At 41.0% G+C, this 18,400-nt stretch overlaps 2 protein-coding genes across 3 annotated transcripts; one reads left to right on the top strand and one right to left on the bottom strand.

Moving 5' to 3' along the window:
* The first annotated feature begins 2,238 nt into the window (after nt 1–2,238).
* On the top strand, nt 2,239–9,463 carry slc47a3 (solute carrier family 47 member 3). 2 transcript variants are annotated; one of them, XM_056441151.1, is made up of 18 exons: nt 2,239–2,635; nt 2,977–3,160; nt 3,399–3,500; nt 3,580–3,648; nt 3,722–3,870; nt 3,968–4,010; nt 4,537–4,581; nt 5,265–5,362; nt 5,449–5,546; nt 6,790–6,903; nt 6,973–7,040; nt 7,145–7,253; nt 7,603–7,678; nt 8,015–8,084; nt 8,193–8,325; nt 8,482–8,576; nt 8,659–8,701; nt 8,898–9,463. In XM_056441151.1, exons 2-18 carry the CDS (start codon nt 3,038–3,040, stop codon nt 9,095–9,097), a joined length of 1,635 nt encoding a protein of 544 aa, XP_056297126.1. In that variant the 5' UTR covers nt 2,239–2,635; nt 2,977–3,037; the 3' UTR covers nt 9,098–9,463. The 2 variants fall into 2 exon arrangements, with proteins under 2 accessions (XP_056297126.1, XP_056297125.1); XM_056441150.1 differs by having other exon boundaries at nt 2,239–3,160.
* Nucleotides 9,464–9,694: 231 nt separating this feature from the next.
* Nucleotides 9,695–14,392, bottom strand: slc47a4 (solute carrier family 47 member 4). Its single transcript, XM_056441152.1, has 17 exons — nt 14,225–14,392; nt 13,766–13,867; nt 13,463–13,531; nt 13,217–13,365; nt 12,749–12,791; nt 12,585–12,629; nt 12,347–12,444; nt 12,149–12,246; nt 11,931–12,044; nt 11,717–11,784; nt 11,474–11,582; nt 11,317–11,392; nt 11,154–11,223; nt 10,926–11,058; nt 10,703–10,797; nt 10,468–10,554; nt 9,695–10,257 (listed from the first exon to the last, which is right to left on the bottom strand). Exons 1-17 carry the CDS (start codon nt 14,390–14,392, stop codon nt 9,991–9,993), a joined length of 1,791 nt encoding a protein of 596 aa, XP_056297127.1. The 3' UTR covers nt 9,695–9,990.
* Between the last annotated feature and the right edge of the window lie 4,008 nt (nt 14,393–18,400).

Genomic DNA, 18,400 nt, shown 5'->3' with positions numbered 1-18,400 from the left:
TCAACATGAAAAGCCAATCGTAGGTCTGTCTGGCCTTCTCCCAGACTCGCTCTGCAGAAAAGTGTGCAGCAACTGGACCCCCGTGCAGCTGCTGAGGAAGCTTTTGACCAAATTGTTTGCAATTACATGTGTAATATAGTTATATTACACATACAAATATGTATATATTAGGGCTGTGAAACGATTAACATTTTTAATCGGGTTAATCACAGGTTTTTGTGGATTAATCATGATTAATCACATATTACCGATATTCTCGGTATATTTTGTGAGAACATAGAGATTTATGACAAAAGACGGATATATACATTTATACATTCTTCTATACAATGGTGCTGCAACTCAGCAGTTATTTAGCAGTTTTCTTCCATATGGAACATTAATACATCTTCATCCTAAACAGAATGTTTAACCCTCCTGTTACCTTTCGGGTCAATTTGACCCCATTCAATGTTTAATGTCGGTGTTCTTTGGGGTCAATTTGACCCCAGGCTGTTTTTCACTGTGTCAAACATATCAGAAATATCAACTTTTTATTTATTTAAAGGGCTATTTAGGTAGTCAACAAACAAACATAAAGTACCTCACACTTAAACTTGGGAAACAATATTAATTCTAATAATTTTCTGGAGGTTTTAATTGCTGGGGTCAAATTGACCCGAGGGTAAAATATGTTCGTAAATGTAAAGGTAACAGGAGGGTTAAACAGAGCATTTTCTCTTGTTTGTCAACCATTAACTCCACCATGATACAATCTAAAGGTGGACAGATTGACAAGTGACTTTTTTGCTCGGTCGATGCGCGCGCACGGAGCTCTGTGGCGCGCCAGACGGAGATCGATAAGTGTTAACGCAACGCGTAGAGACAGAGATGACATGCTGCTGTGGAGATACGATCAACAACAGACGTTTAGTTTAATAAAAGAACAAAGACGTGCTATAGAGAACATGTCAGGGCGGGCCAATCTTTTAATGTCATGCGATCTACCGACACTACGCCGCGATCGACTGGCAGGTCGCGATCGACGTGTTGAGACCCTGATCTACAGGAAGTAAAAGTCGTAACAAGGTTTCCGTAGGTGAACCTGCGGAAGGATCATTACCGATGAACAGACCGTCTGCATGAGAGCGGACAGAGTTCAGATTGAAGTGGTGTATTGGAAGCTCATTTTGCAAGTGACTTTTTTTTCGTCCCAACGACCAACAACAGACGGATTGGAAGCTCATTCTGCGCATGCGTTAAATGCGTTAAAAAAAATAACTAGTTAAACCTGTATTTGGATTAACTCAGTTAATTAAAGTACAGGTTTAACTAGTTTTTTTTTTTTTAACGCATTTAACGCATGCGCAGAATGAGCTTCCAATCCGTCTGTTGTTGGTCGTCTCGAACCAGCAGCATGTCATTCTGGCTATACGTGTCGCGTTAACACGACTCCGATCTCCGTCTCGCGCGGCAGAGCTCTGATGCTGGCGCGCGCACTGGTGAGCAAGTTATGTGCCCCCCTGTGTATAAATGCAGGGCTCTCAAGTGTCACACATTGAGCGTGAGACTCACGCATTTCGGTCGTAACTCACGCACTCCCGCCACACATCGTATTTCTCACGCTGAAAAAAACTCTCGGCTCTTTAATGTTTTAATGCAGGGGTGCTCAATATGTCGATCGCGGTCGCCGCAGAGTTCCGATGCCGGTCTGCGCGCATGAAAAGTCACTAGCACCCCCCCGTCAACAACTCTTCTCGGAGCTCCTGCCTGTCTTGAGAGCCCTGTAAATGTATATATGTGATTAATCATGATTAATCCACAGAAACCTGTGATTAACCTGATTAAAAATTTTAATCGTTTCACAGCCCTAATATATATATACAAATATATATATGTATGTTTACATAACATATTTATTTTATATATATATACAAATATGTATATATAAACTATATATACAAATATATATGTTTTTATTTTTTACACTATATATACAATTTTCTGTGTATGATTAATTTATTTTATAATGAAAAGAGCAGGGTTGTCATATTTCGTTTGACTTGTTTAAAACATTATTTACAGTGAATAATTGGAGTAAACTTTTGAGCAAGAACAGCTGATGTGGTGACGTCATCAAGTCAGCTGCTGTTCCAATCGCAGAAAGACCGTCCTCCCGTCCTCTGGACTCCCAAGTCCAAACTCCAAAAGAACACAAGTCTGCACTTCGTGTAGGCCTACTTGGAATTGAAAAACGCATTCTGTGCTGCGGAGATAGCCTGGCTAGCTAAACCGAGACAGCTCAGCTCAGCTCGTTCACACTCACAGTCACCGACGTGTAACATCTCTGTAGCGGTCTGTAGTCGGTTTATAGGAACCACCGCTCCGCTGCCACCTATGTAACCGAGCGATATGGGTCCGTGTATCTGGTGCACTTATCACACGTGAACAAACAGTCGGGAGAACAGACGTGCCGCTCGCCCACGGCTTCACTCTTTATTTGTTTCCCTAAACTCCCGTTACGGTAACGGGAGTTTAGTCTCTGCTTGCATTCCCCTGATTCTATGTGTTTGTATGCATGTCCCATCTTTAATCGTTAACGTTGTAGCTGCGCCCTCCATGCCTCCACTAGTGGCGTGTTTAATGGCATATCACAGTGAGTTGTGGGTAATTCAGTTGGGCAAAGTCTGCATTTGACAGAAAGGGTTTATAGAGGGCTCAAAATACTTGCAAGAGACACTCGAGTATTTGGTATAGAGCCGTAATCCTTCACGGGCTTTGGGAGCGCGCGCCTCAAGGCACGTGCGTGCTTACCGTATGAATGTCCGGTTTGAGCCCGAACGTTTGAGGTCGATCAATCACATGCGCGAGGCCGCCGGGACAGCCGCTTGGAAATGTGACTGCCGACTGACTCACCCGGAAATAACTAACCGGCGCTAACGTCCACGTGCCGTGGAGTAAAAGCAGAGTTTACTTCACCAACCTTTCGTCCCCCAGCACACTGACAGAGACTCCCGGTCGAGCCGAAGGCGCCCTGACAGCAGCACGCAGCCGCGTCATGGCGAACAGCGCGCCTCTTTCTTCCTGGAGGGAATGCTTTGTAGTGAAGCGGATCCGCATGTTGGTCCCTGTTGGCTTCAAGACCGAAATAAAAGAGTTATCTAAACTGGCAGCACCGGTGGTAAGTAGCCGTCATTTGTGCACTCTCGGTGGCCAATCATTGCTCATCTCGAAGATGATCTCAATGGAAAAAAAGGTTCAATTAACAATTCACATTGACTGGTAATTAAATGTATCACTAATGAAGCTTTGTACTATTTAGTGTACAGGTCAGGTTGATGTAGAACAAATAGGCCCACGTCTCTAATGGTCAGTTACTTCTCACCATGTGTCCATTCATTTTGATTTGATCTCTTCAGGTTATTGCCCAGCTCATGGTGTTTGCAGTGAGTTTTGTCAGCACTATTTTCTGTGGCCATCTGGGGAGGAAAGAGCTGGCAGGGGTTTCTTTGGCAATATCAGTAAGTCCCAGTAAGATTCTCACAGTGAAAGACATGCCATTAAAGCAACAGAACATTGTGTGTGTGTGTGTGTCCTCAGGTTATTAATGTCACAGGTGTATCTATTGGAGCTGGTTTGGCTTCAGCATGTGATACTCTGATGTCTCAGGTATGAGCCTCACACCTTATTTTCCATTTGGTAAGACGTATCGACAAAATAAGAAAATGCTCTTTGCTTTCAGACATTTGGGAGCAATAACCTCTTGAGAGTTGGGGTCATTCTTCAGCGGGCAATCCTTATTTTGTTACTGGCGTGTTTCCCCTGTTGGGCGATCCTCGTTAATACAGAGGGCATTCTGTTGGCTGTCAGACAGGAGCCCGAGGTGGCCAGGTATGTCTTCCGCTTCATTTCTTAATTTAATATATGCATCTATTTTTAAAGAAAGTGTGTATTTTTTGTTATTTATTGATGGAAAATCTCTTTTTAGGTTGTCTCAGATGTACGTGACTATCTTTATGCCAGCTCTTCCAGTAAGTATTTCATAATCGGAACTAGAACGGGCACTCGGTAGAGCGCATACCTTCGCATATCACAAGATTGGGCATTGAATTATGAACATTTTGGCATTCGTTGCATGCCAATTGGATAAAAATATGGTAAAAATAAGATGTTGACCTTTTCATGACCTTGACCTTGACATTTGACCCGATCGATCCCAAAATCTAATCAAATGGTCCCCGGATAATAACCAATCATCCCACCAAATTTCATGCGATTCAAAGAAGATTTTGACCTTTTCATGACCTTGAGCTTTGACCCGATCGATCCCAAAATCCAATCAAATGGTCCCCGGATAATAACCAATCACCCCACCAAATTTCATGCGATTCGGTTTAATACTTTTTGACTTATGCGAATAACACGCACGCACGCATACAAATACACGGCGATCAAAACATAACCTTCCGCATTTTCAATGTGAAGGTAATAAGCCATTCTAAACAGTTTACCATTTATTTTTATTTTGATATTGTTCATTTTTCTTGTTCTGTTTAGGCTACATTCATGTATTCATTACAAGCAAGATATCTGCAAAACCAGGTGAGGCCCGTTATTATTCAACATTAAGTAACTGATGAGCTGAAATAAGGACAGCGCAGGATGAGTATATGAAAGAGTAGCCTTGTAGCCCGTATTGGCTCCCTCGTATCCACATAAGGATAAAAGTATAGTGAAATGCTTGTTAATCAGGCTTTTGGGCTATAACTTAACACTAAGCACAAACCCAGATAACAAGTGGATCTTATCAAATGGATCTTATGTCTGACTGGAGACATTAATTTGCATTATAGACTCTGTTAAACCTTTCTTGTGCTTAGACCCTGCACCATCTGTGGGGAAAGAGCTCTATTCATTCAGCTGAAGTATACCAAGTGTCTGTTTTTAAATAAATACTTAAAGACATTTAACAGTTTTCACATCACGGTTGTTTCTCCCAAGGTATTTAAAAAGGTTGATTTCCACCACACAAAGCGCATGCTCGAGGTGCTGAATCCCAAAACGGTTCCATACATTCTGTAAATGTATCCCAAGGACTGACCAACAATATAGAATGGACCATTTACATTTGTATTTCATTTTATTTGGCCCTTTATCGGGTAAAGAGGTTTCTAATCACATGGATTCTGTCTGTTGATGTCCTCCATTCATTTCCTATGGTCCTCTTTGAGCTCTCACTTTGCCTTCTGTCTAATCTGAATTATATGTGGCTTTCCTCTTTTTAGGGCATCATATGGCCGCAGGTAATCACAGGCATTGTGGTCAATCTTCTTAACGTCCTCATCAACTACATCTTCCTTTACCTATTTAAGATGGGAGTAGCGTAAGTATTGCCTGTTGACTCTTTCAGGAACACAAGTATTGCTTGTATGACATAACCAATATCAGGCAACAAAATACTTTTTACAGAGGTTCTGCTGTTGCCAACACCGTTTCCCAGTTCTCCTTGGCTTCAGTTCTCTACGCTTACATCATGTGGAAAGGTCTTCACAAGGCCACCTGGGGAGGTGAGAACCACATTTGCATTGCAGGACCGTGAGCCTGAATACAATCCATCGGAAGGAAGCTCACAAAAACATCTACGTAATTGTGTTGAAGGAGTTTCAATCTTCCGAGACAAAGTACTGTCCATTCAAGGCCGTGTGCCTATAGAGTGAAGGCTTTGTGTGGCTAAGCTTAACTCAATAGTTCTTAACCTTTTTTCAGATATGTACCTCCTGTTCTCCCTAACCAGCTTATAGCACTGTGCCATCAGTGTCTGATTTAATAGAGAATATATAAACAATTCAGTGTATTAACTTAATTCAATTCAATTCAGTTTAGTTGTATAGCCCAATTTCACAAATTACAAATTTGTCTCAGAGTGCTTTACAATCTGTACACATAGACATCCCTGTCCGAAAACCAAACATCGGATCAGGAAAATCTCCCAAATAACCCTTCAGGGGGAAAAAAAAGGAAGAAACCTTCAGGAGAGCAACAGAGGAGGATCCCTCTCCAGGATGGACAGATGCAATGTGTACAGAAGGACACTTACACTTCTATTTGATTGAATATTTATGAATTCAAATTTATTTCAAATTTATTTATTTATGATTTTTTTCTAAATGTATGCAAATTAAATATATGTATATATAAAAAAATGCATTTAGAACCACTGATTTAACTTATGGGGAACATGTTCCATTTCTCCCATCCCTCTTCCTCCACAGTAGTATAACACATCTTCCATATTTGACATGCTGAGGGCACACACTATGGTTTAGTTCAGAACTTGAGGTTTGAGTCACTACAAACACAAATACAAGCTCTTTTTCATTCACTTGCTTCCCCGTTTGTTTAGGACATTACAGAACGTTGTGTTCGATCTAATCATGAACCTGTTCTGCCAATGATAAGTTCCCAGCAGAGCTCCCTGGATTCGGTTTACATGTGATTGTTGAGACAAGGCACTGATTCAGATTCAGATTCAACTTTATTGTCATTGCACAGAGTACAGGCACTGGGGCAACGAAATGTAGTTTTACATCTGACCAGAGAGTGCAAAGATGCAGTGCAGATATGGTCAACAGTGGAAATGCACAAATATGAGCACGTGACGTCCCGCTAGTTCAATGGCACTATCGGCAACGCCACTGTTGAGCCATGTTTCCGTCAAAATCATGATGTTTTAGTCCATAACCCATAATCTGATCGAACCTACAGTATATTTTATAGAGTGGTTTACTCATTCATTGTTTGACCACGCAGGCTGGTCTAAAGAGTGCCTGCAGGACTGGGGCTCATACATCAACGTGGCCATCCCCAGCATGATCATGATGTGTGTCGAGTGGTGGACGTATGAGATTGGAGGCTTTCTGGCAGGTGATGTCATGGGCCACTTTGTTGTTTAACGCATTTCTGGTGTGAAATCTAACGGTTTGTCCTTGACAGGTCTAATAAGTGAGGTGGAGCTTGGAGCTCAAGCGGTTGTATATGAAATTGCTTCTGTTGCGTACATGGTAATCTTTCCCCGACCGAAATTAATATACTTCCATTTGTTATTATGTCACACGAATCGCCTATTTGTACAAAAGGCATGTTCTTATTGCCTTGTTGTTCTTAGTTCCCTCTGGGTTTAAGTATAGCAGGCAACGTAAGAGTCGGAAATGCTTTGGGAGCCGGAGACACGGAGCAGGCGAAGCTGTCCGCTAAGCTGACTATGTTCTGTGCAGGTCAGTAAACACCATTTATATGTCATGTGTTAATGTCATCGGTTTGAGCTGAAATGACAACTGACGGCAGCGGAGAGGAGAACCTATTTTAAAAGTTTGACAACAACGATGTGATCGGCTTTCAGAAACTGCGGCAAATTCGATTGGTTCATTCAACGTACACGCCCCCAATCAGCTGATGGGGGCGTGTACTCTGTGAGACTTGGGAGACTGATTATGAACGATCACGAGTGTCTTCCTTACTGAACTTGAGCTTCACGAGACTGTGGTTGTCCTTTGTGTGATTATGTCGGCACCTTTTTGTATGATGTAATCTGTGAAAAATGAAGTCTGTTACTCTTTACCACAGTGTCAGTCTCCATATGTTTGTCCGTTGTCATTGGGAGCCTGCATAACCACATCTCCTATGTCTTTACAGATGACGAGTGAGTATATCTTGAACAAGTCTTTTTCTAACTTTGTGCGTGTGTGTTTTATGTTCACATATACTTCGACAGTGTCAAGTCTGCGAGAGAGAATCTAAGTGACCTTTCACCATGACATGCAAATCATTTCAGGGAACTTTTGCAACATTCTTTTCAACTTTAACTTGAAGGAAATGTTACGCTCAGCATCGCTGTAATGTTCTAATTTTTGTCAACTTATTTCTCTTTGGTCCATAATCATGGGTGTCACAATATACAACACACAAATCTCATGACATAACTTTTCTTAACCTCTCTTACTGTGTCAAACTGTTAATTTTGAGTCTTTTCTGTCAGACAAATACGGGAACGGGTTGCTGATGTCATAGCTTTATATGCACCATTCATCCTCCTAGATGCAATAGCAGTAAGTATCCTAATTCTCATCCAAACCAGATCCCTTAATACTCAAACATATTATTGCATTTTCGAAATGCAAGTCTAACTTCCCTCTTTATTGTCTTTGCGTCACCAGGCGGCCTCGGGAGGCATTATAAGAGGAACTGGTAAACAGAAGATTGGGGCTATTTGCAACATTTTAGGATATTATGGTGTTGGTTTTCCCATCGGAGTGTCTCTGATGTTTGCAGCCAAAATGGGAATCAAAGGTACGATTTATTGCATGTTTTTGAGCCTTACACTGTTTGTTTTTGACACATTTCTTTCTTAACTGGTCATTTTTATGTTTTGTCCCCATGCTTTTGTAGTAAAAGATCTGATACGACACTTAAAGCTAAATATGTCAAACTGTTTATTTCACTCAGGTCTTTGGTCGGGCTTGTTTATCTGCGTATTTCTGCAGTCTTCATTTCTGATTTTCTACCTCATAAGAATGAACTGGGTGAAAGCCAGAGACGAGGTCAGTATTCAGAGGTACATCCTCCCATTGTAAATGCCTACTGCTTTTATGAAAAAAAGTTCACACATTGATTTTCTTCCAGGCTCAGATCAGAGCGGGAGTGCGTGAGAAGATCATAGACACAAGTAAGTACAACTTTTTTTATCCTGCTACATACAAAATGTTATTCTGTTCGGCAAATTAAACGACGAATTCTTCCTCAAGTAAATTGAGACTATAAGACAAGTAGTTTAATGGTGGTATATTCCATAAAGATATACATATACTCTAACACCTTTTTAAGTTCATGAAAAAGCTATAAACTGTATTGTATGTATCCAGGTCCCCAACTAGATGATCCAAGGCAAACCGACACGACGGACATGGTTCTCCCTGAGGCGGAACCAGCAGTAAAGACAGTGGAGGACGGGTTCTCTTACAGGGCTCTGGTTCTGAATAGAGGCCTCATTCTGGCTGTCATGCTTTTAATCCTGGCTGTTGGGATAATTCTTAACCTGTTGATCACTAACTTGATAACATGAGCAAAGTCTATAGTATAAAGTGATGTAACTCACAAGTGCACAATATGATGCAGCGGTTGACCTTGCAGGATGTCAAAGCAGGGCGTGCAGAAGCAAGGCACACATGCAGACAGGAGACGGAGCCCAGGGTGTGAAATTGTGTAAACTTAATGAATTATTGTCAAACCAATAATTCACAAGATCTTCCAGTGAATCTGCAGTATTTGTCTCAACCAACCTTGTCAAAGGGAATGAGTCATAGTAAAGACAGTTTGATAACTTTCGTATTTAAGGCATTACATTGTGGTTATTTTTGGTTTCTTGAAGGAACAACAATATATTTACTGGATTAAATCATAAAAAGAAGGGTCACTTTTGAGAAATTGAGACGGCTCAAGGGATTTAAAAACTTTTTCTCCTAAGGCTTTTGTTTTCAGGATTCAGGATTGGCTTCTGTTAACATAGCCAGACACACATCTAGTGAACTGAAAGATTTCAAACAAATCCACATAAGTTGGTTTATAATTTGCAGTCAATAAATACATTACAAATGCATTAGATGGATACTTTATTCATCCCCAAGTTGAAATTTATTTTTAGCGGCAACAAACAAGATTAAAATATATACAATACATTCATATGAAATGGCAGATCATTTTATATTAAAGAAAATTAAATTATGAAGATGGGGAAAAAAAATCAAAGTATATGTAGTGTATTGATTCAATTTAAGGAGGATCTGGCCAGAGGTGATTTATTATTAAGTCTAACAGCAGTTGGCAGGAATGTTAGCAGATCAATTTACAGTGCATGACTCGTACTTGGAAATGCATTCGTCTTTTATTCAAGACGGTTCAGTATCCTCAATTTCTAATCTAGGTAATACGGGCACAATATTGTTACTTTAAGTTCAATCATTTATTTGGAACCAGTGCGGTGGAAAGAATTTGATGAGTATGCGTCATGTTGATCCAGCCCAAAGTAAAGTTGGCCTCTGAAGACCGGGTCTGTGGCAAAGGCAACAGGAAGTGAACAGTGGCTCCCACAGCCAGAAGTGCAACGGCTGCAAACACAACGAGGCCTCGCCTGAGGATCAGCTGGGTAGTGGAGAGACGGCCACCCTGTGTCGCCGCGTTCCCGTCATGGTGTCCAGGGCCCACAGACATGTAGCCTTCCATTGACTTAAAGGAGAACGTATCATGTTCATTTCTTTTGTTGAGTCATATAAAGAACACGTGCAGTAAAAAGTAAAGTCGTCAGATATTTGGTCTTATTGGACTTATGGAGTATTACATTTAAAACAAATGAGAAAAGTCCATTGATGACAGTGTGATCCTATAGCTATGAAAAGCCATTTCAGTTGTTAGTGCTAACAGTCGCGAGTCACTTACGTTCTTATTACATGCCATCTGGTCATCTGACAGGGAAGCTGTGCGTAATAATGTCCCGTGTGTCTTTTTCTGAGCTCGTTTCACAGCCTGCAAACAAGCAGATACAAAAACCCAACTGTCAATATCTTCTTATTCATACACTTGACAAGTATGTATACAACTTTAGATTTGCTTGAGCAGCTGATGCTATAGAAATGAAGCAGGTTCTGCCAGTAAAAGCTGGCCAGCAGCATACCTCCTCCGTCATTTTGCTCCAGTTGAGCTTGAAGATGACAGTGACGTAGAAGGTAGATTGCAAGATGACACAGATGAGCAGCCCCAGCCAAAAACCTGCAGGGAAAAAGACAAATTAGTGTGTCAAAGACCCAGCGGGCCTCTCTTATAAGAACTTGGTTCGCTCTCAGCAGTATTTATTGGTCTATGAAAGCAACTACACATTGGTCACTTCATATTATTACCTAAAATTCTCAGCTTGGCAACAAACGTTAAAACTGCGCTCAGTGTAAGTCCGATGCAGTAGTATCCAATGAAATTGCCCACAGCCGGTATCTTCTGTTTGCCCGTGCCCAAGAAGATGCCCGTGCACACACACTAGAATGGGGAATTTTTGTATTTCTTATTTGACATTTATTGACTTGATGTTGGCATCATACTGCAAATGTGTTTTTGCCGGCCGTTAGACTCACCACGAGACCATCAAAGAATTGGAGGAAACAGTAAACGTTCAACAAATGGGAGACCAGACCAACGATCTTCCTGAAAGGGTAATTAGGATTGTGTCTCTGCGTGTCACAGATGTAGTGTAACAACTTTAACATTCAAAAGGTGAGTGTAGCTGCAGAGACTCACTCGTCAGAGGTGAAGACGTAGCCAATCACTTTTCTAGTGGAGCCGAGCACAAGACCTGCAACAACTGCAATGCTACCTGGGAAAATAAAGTGGATGTAAAGAAATCAAACATCAAATGCTGCTTTACGTAATAAAAAAAAAGGTGTTTAAAACTGACTTGAGAGAGCGAATGACACCTTGCAGGTGAGGATGGCCCTGGCAGTGTTTCCTGCACCGAGAGCATTGCCCACACGGGCGCATGCTGCACCTTGAATCCCAAGAGGGAACTGTGGATCCATCGTTTTGCACACAAATAATACATTCAGGAATCAGAAAGAATGAACACTGATATACTCAAGAGCTTCTTTTTAAAAAATGATTTCAATCTAATTTGTAAAGTCACACTCTGACTTGTTAGTACCATGTAGTTTATGAAAGCCACCATGATCACAGCATGTTGGGCAGCCAGCTCGTCTCCACTCAGCATTCCTGTTCGTCAGACACAAAGAACAAGTTTGGATTGCTTGATTTGATTAAATCATTGAGCTTAGAGATAATCTTAAATAGCATAGGTTAGTACTGCTCAGTGTTTAAATCTATAGGGCTTAATGTAATCATGAAAATAGCTGGATTACCTGCAAATAATCCCCCAAACTCAAAAAGCCACCACTCAAAACACATCATTAATGTACTGGGAAAGGCCAGTTTCATGTAGGAGCCCCACTCCTGCAGTGATTCCACAGTCCAGCCTGCAGGGGGGGAGAGAAACTCATGTATTGAGATTAAAAGAGATGGAGGCTGAAGAGAGTGATGCATGAAAGCACAGAGAAAGCATAAATGTGAAATCTCTTACCTCCCCATGTTTTTACGTGGAGCTTCTTCCACCGAATGTAAGCAAACAGAAAAATGCAGTAGTAAATCAGAGACATAGAATTGGCTGCTGCAGATCCGCTGTAAGACAGAGAAGTTGATCAGTGTGTGTGTTTGTGTGTGTGTGTGTGTGTGTGTGTGTGTGTGTGTGTGTGTGTATGTGGTGTGTAAGTACACCTACCTAACACCCAGATCCAGCCAGTAAAGAAAGATGTAGTTCGTCACAATGTTTAATATGTTTGCCATGACGGCAGCGTACACTTGTGGCAGTATTATACCCTGAGTACACAAACACCAGATGAAGTGATGATGAGTACCACTTATACACGTCCCCTCAGTCTCCTCATTCCATTATCTAAGACAGCATGTTTTGTTTCTCAGAAAAAGAAAACAAATTTGTGTTCAGGATGTTACTGCACCTGGTTTTGCAGATAAGACATCTGGAGCCTATTTAGAAACATTGCCTAAAAGACATACAAATTAATTGAAAAAAAACAACCACATTTGAGAGGTCATGGTTTATTAAAAAAAAGTTTAAAGTATTGAATTTGCTTGAAAAGGTGAGAGAAAAGTCACAACTCACTGGTACGGCAGGAAGGAAGGCTGTAATATACTGCTGCGCTATTCTAAAATCCAAAAGGCTGTATTTAGATGCAAGGAAATGTTGATTTCATAGTATATACTGTCATAATTGGAACCTCATTTATATCCACACTTAAAAATGTAGAACGTTTTGCCTTTCAGGAGAAATAATATGAAGATATTATTATGTACAGTGTATACTTATCCCTTGAGAACACACATTAAATAACACAGAAGAGGTGTGAGTGTGCACCACATAATTGTTAAGAGGTGTATTTGATCAATATGTTAAATAAAAGTGTATATTCATTCATTAAAGACAGATAATCTGTTGATGATGAATCTGTTTATAATCTGTGGGGACCATATTTTATTTGAATGTAGAGGTGTTTAAAGGGATGAGGTCTCATGCTCTGACCAAACCCCATTCATGGACAGACGCACTGAGTTTGACGGTACCGTCAGTTACCTGGTCACCTCAGGGTTCTGGCCCAGGCACAGCAGGATGGCCTGGGCATTGATGAGCAGACCCCAGCAAGGCAGGCAGAACAACAGCAGGATGATGATGCCCCGCTGAAGGATCACTCCCACCCGCAGCAGGTTCTTGCCACCAAATGTCTGCACAACAGCACAGACCGTGTTTATCAGTGGAGAACACGGTGTAATGAATGACCAATGGGGAACTTGAGTTTGTAAAAATTAGGGGGGGGCAAACCTGAGCCACCAAAGTATCGCATGCCAGTCCCAGACCATATCCCGTTGCTGTAGTCGTGATATTAATGGTCTGGAATGAGTATGAAACACACTTGAATGAGCCTGAAGCACAAACTTCGCGATAACCGATATTTCTATGACTCATAACAGTAACTATACGACATATTTATTAAATCACCAGTCTTTGAGAAAATTGTTGAATCTTGAGAAGTTGAGTTTACAGCTTTAATATGCAATTTTCTCCCACCTTCATTCCCTCATGCCAGCCTCCACAAGTCTATGGAGCATACATATGAACACTTACAGCACAAGCTAATCCATAGCCAGCCATCACTTCATTTCCCAGACGCCCACAGAACATTGTGACCACAAATGGTAGCATGTACTGGAGGATTCGAGAGAGCAGCTAGAAAGAAAATAGTAGACAATGGTGCAGTTGATATGGTTACCAGCTCACAGAGGATACGTTTTTAATTTACCGGAGACACAAGTCATAATTATTCAGCGTGGCTCTATTTGCCAATGAGACATGACGCTGTCATCGCTTTGTCAGGTTGCAGCCACTGATTGAAACTAGGCAAGCACTGCCTTTGGTTGACTGTTATGTGCTTCTAAATATCAGACACAGGTTGTTTTTTACTTGAAATTTCCAACCAAATACTAACTTTTTCTGTTGCATGAATCAAGTTTTCATCATGGACAGCCTGAAACCACACACTCCCTAACAGACAGAAGAAGGGATGTAGGCAGTGTCCATCCTTACCAGAGGGCCGGCCATCCTCAGGATGTGGTACAGTTCCTCCCGGTATGCCAGCGGAATTCTGTTGCGCACCAACCTGCAGCAGAAGAGCTTGTCACTGGACCCCTCCATGTCTGCAGGACCGGAAAATAATGCAGGTTTTTCCACTGCAGCCTCAGCCAGGTCGCTCATCTTCGATGCTCTCCAGAGAAAGAGTTCACCACTGCTGTATTTCAACACCGTCAAAGGTAACTTATTAATTAGTTACTTTTACATATTGCATTTCAGGTTGTAGAAACTATGTCAAATAATTATAATAAATACGTTAACATGTTACAAAGTACATATTATAAGTCACTATATACTATTGTGTACTAAGTGGAACCAGAGAATTACTTTTACAATTCAAATAAAAATGCGGTTAAAATGTAATTTTGCGTCTCATTGGGTTTACTGAGTAAATGATTATATGGCCAAGATGCCCTCGTGGAAAGCATAATAAATAACCCTAACCTTTCTTCTACTTCTGCGTTGTTAGATATGATATGTAGGTGTGATGTCATGATCATTCAATCACCTTTTGCTTATTATTGACTGGCACATGTTACCTTTGAAGAAGGGAAATCAGTCAAATTCATTACATTACATGTCATTTAGCTTTAGCAATTTACAATCATCTTCCATTCATACACTGATACAGGGAGCAATTCAGAGCTAAGTGTCTTACTCAAGGACACATCAACTAGGGCGGGGATTGAACCACCAACTCCTTGATTGAAAGATGGACCTGCTAAGCACTGACCCAATATGAAACATTGGCATCAGGATATGGTTCTCTGTCCTACTGGGGAGGGGCAAAGGTCAACCAGTCAGTGCTCTGGCAACATCTAAACTAAGACACAGCGCTCTGCTGCGAGCTGGCAGAAAACCCGTTCAACTCTCTGGAGCAGAGAGACAGCGTGCATCACATATTATCAATGCACGAAACAGTGATGCAGTGATGCTGGTGTATACATTTGTGTAGCAATGAGATTACAAAACACCTAGTTTCTACAAGTGTAGCCTCATGTGGACCAAATATAATGACTGCGCTAAGCTCAAATTGATAATGTTTTTGGTGAATTCAGCTTTCCTCATCGACAGGGAAGTGATGAGTTTGTGCGTCTATGTGGCGCATTCATTATTTCCATGGAAGGGAGCAGGAGTTTAATACACACAATCATTAAAAGTGCTTCCACAAACTCATGTGTGCCACTCTGATTGCAAAGCTGACTTAAAGATGAAGTCTAGAGATAAAGACTACGGCATGGTTTCATAGAAAGTTGTGCTCTAAAATGACGGTGTTACGCACATTATGGTAGTTATAATATTGTGTGAATAAATAACATGTTATTATAAACACACAAAGCGCGAGTGTGAGCTCATGCACTATTCTTCTCTTCCAGTGCTACTGAAAAACTATATTGAAATCATATACTTTACTATACTATATATTTACTGGACAATGACCAGTTTCTTGAAACCGCAAGAATCAGCTTTGAAAGATTCAACTGTAGGCTACTGAGAGCGAGAATGTGATTATTATCCATCGGATCGATTGATTTCACCAGGTCAGAAAAGATGTGTGAGTTCTAGCTGTGTAATGCATCTCTAAAAACAAGGAAGGACGAACGAAAATGTGGCATTCTTGCAATGAGCTCCCCTTAGAGAGACAACCCAAAGCCCTCGAGGCCTCAAGTTGAATGCATCAATCAGCCCGTTGGAGTGAATGCCACGGTCACCATGTGCGACAGCGCCAGTGATTTGTATCTGTCACTTGTTGTTTTCCATAACTCTGCTCCTGCCTTTGTGTTTTCTAAGTCCATCCGATGGCGCCTGATATCTCTGCTCCCCGAGCCTCTGGTCGGTATCGTCTTCCATGCCTTCCATGCCCTCTCTCTCACTGCTCTCTGCCCGTCCGGAGCTTTTTTTCACGTGAAATTCACAATTTTTTATATACGACATGTTCATTTGCACTGATGATCTTTGGGATTGTGTGTGCATTTTACTTAGACTACATATACAAATAAAATACTTAGAAACTAGAACACTTCCTTAACAATACTTTGATTAGTTTGAATACAGTTCATAGTTATATCGTATATAATCACGCGGTCTAAATAAAGAGCACACTCTGCAAGGATTGGAAGCAGTTACTTGAGCACCTAGTTAAAATTACCTTGATTCAAGATATTGATCAGCTGTGATAAGTGCCTTTTATGGATTAAAAATAAGAAAATGGAAGAAGAAAAGGACTGATTTCTTTTGGCCAAACGAACATGGCAATGGGGAGAATAGGGACACAAATGAAGTTTGTCAGAAACGGTCGCTAAGTTTTAAATCACATCTTCCACTGCGGCTGATTTCATCCTTTCATGTGAGTCGTAGAGTAGGAGAAACATTTTACTCAGACTACATGAAAAAAAGAAAGACTTAGAAACTAAAACACTTCCTCAACTATACTTTCATTAGTTTGAAATTTGCATTTTGATGTGCTTCTTCTGGAAAATACATTAACATCTGTAGGGACACATTTGGGTCCACCCTAAATCCCGTCCTGACACATCCATCTGGGACACTACAGTGTAAGAGAAGAAAACCACAGACCATAAACATATGGTTGACCTCTGCACTGCGTCACATTCTGTACAGCATGCTGGTGGATTCATCTGAGCCATCCCTGGAGAACACAAACTAATTTCTGTTACAAGTTAGAAGTCCATGAGACTAAGCAAAGTTAAACAGTCCAAAACAAAAGATGATTTTAGAACTCTACCAGCTCCTTTCCGAGTAAAACATTAATCCGCTGAGTTTATACACGTATCTTGGTTTAACATTACCTGAGCTGTGGCATCTCATTTTAATCCTGCATCCTCCTTAAAAAAGTTCGAAGAAGCGTGCACAGCTGCCTTTGATTTCCTGATGGACAAAAAGATCAAGACGCAAATATATTTTTCTTCAACATATTTATTCAACTGATACATGTTTGAATGAATTACACCTCTGAAGGAGGCACACACAACGTATTCATGTGGTTCTCCTTTAATCATTCACTTTCATTTTGTCTTTCACAATGTTGCGAGTAAACTAGATATTGCGTCAATGAGCTACTAAGTGGACGGCACTGGCTGGGCAGCTTGAATAAAAGATGCCCTTATCTGCCATTCTCGGATTTCAAATGAAAAACCAAAGCAGAGGAAAACACCTGAAATAAACATGCAAAACGAACTTGAACATGCAGCAGAATCTTGTGTTTTAGAATTGTGAGACATTATGTTTGCAGGTACCAAGCAGACAAAACAAATGGGGCTTGTTTAGCTTCTGCCTCCACGCTGTCACATACAACTTCTCCAAAACAAGAAGCAGGAAAAGGTGCATCCCTTTCCAGAGCGTTCTGACCATTAGCTTCATATGGATTGACTAAATAATGGAAGGGAAAGGTTTGATCTGAGTCATGATGAGGGGACGCAGCCTGTCATATCTGATGCCTCTGTAGGCAGTGATATGTGGCTCCGGCATCTGACCCGCTCCGATGGATCATTGCTTTCTCAAATGCAATCTCTGAAAATATTCTAATGCAGCGGGTTTCTAAATTCTTTATAATTTCTTGTGACCCAGCCAAAACTGAATTCTGAAGCCGGGTCGTCGGCTGCAACAACAGGATTTTGTTCGCATCTAGCAAGTGCTGTACCCTCCAGAATAATTTAGAGACCTATTTTGAATCTTGCTGCATTTTACCACCAAACGGCTACACCGTTTATTCCAGTGTCCCCACGGCTAACGTCAATTACATTAAGCCTCGTAACCTGTATCATCACTTATATTAAGCTGCAGCAATTACATTCCTTGTGAAATTAATTCAGATGACCATGTACAGAATGTAAAACAAGACATATTTAAATATAATAAAATGTGAAATCACGCTTGATCTAAACAGCAGAGAGTTGCCATGCCAACTTGCCAGAGGTACACGTCTCTCCTTGCTGACCTCAGGGATGTGCTTTGGTTAAGACTGTGTGGACTGTTATTTACACCATCTGAGGATATTCTTGCTGTGTAGAAACCAGGCATCCTGGGCCAAAGAAATGTCTCAATATATCTCTTTGTCTCCGTCTCTATCGCTGCTCTGTTGTATTACAATCTATTCAGATTGTAATACAC

Source organism: Pseudoliparis swirei, chromosome 20 (assembly GCF_029220125.1).
Source record: "Pseudoliparis swirei isolate HS2019 ecotype Mariana Trench chromosome 20, NWPU_hadal_v1, whole genome shotgun sequence".
Lineage (NCBI taxonomy): Eukaryota > Metazoa > Chordata > Actinopteri > Perciformes > Liparidae > Pseudoliparis > Pseudoliparis swirei.
Note: the sequence above shows the minus strand (reverse complement) of the source record. Positions and strands in the feature narration are given on the sequence as shown.

Coding starts and splice junctions, on each gene's coding strand:
- slc47a3 (XM_056441151.1), top strand. CDS start 3,038: ATGGCGAACAGCGCGCCTCTTTCTTCCTGGAGGGAATGCTTTGTAGTG. Junction 3,501..3,579: donor GGGTTTCTTTGGCAATATCA/GTAAGTCCCAGT, acceptor GTGTGTCCTCAG/GTTATTAATGTCACAGGTGT. Junction 8,702..8,897: donor TGAGAAGATCATAGACACAA/GTAAGTACAACT, acceptor GTATGTATCCAG/GTCCCCAACTAGATGATCCA.
- slc47a4 (XM_056441152.1), bottom strand. CDS start 14,392: ATGAGCGACCTGGCTGAGGCTGCAGTGGAAAAACCTGCATTATTTTCC. Junction 13,868..14,224: donor TGAGGATGGCCGGCCCTCTG/GTAAGGATGGAC, acceptor TTTTCTTTCTAG/CTGCTCTCTCGAATCCTCCA. Junction 12,247..12,346: donor TGGCTGGATCTGGGTGTTAG/GTAGGTGTACTT, acceptor TCTGTCTTACAG/CGGATCTGCAGCAGCCAATT.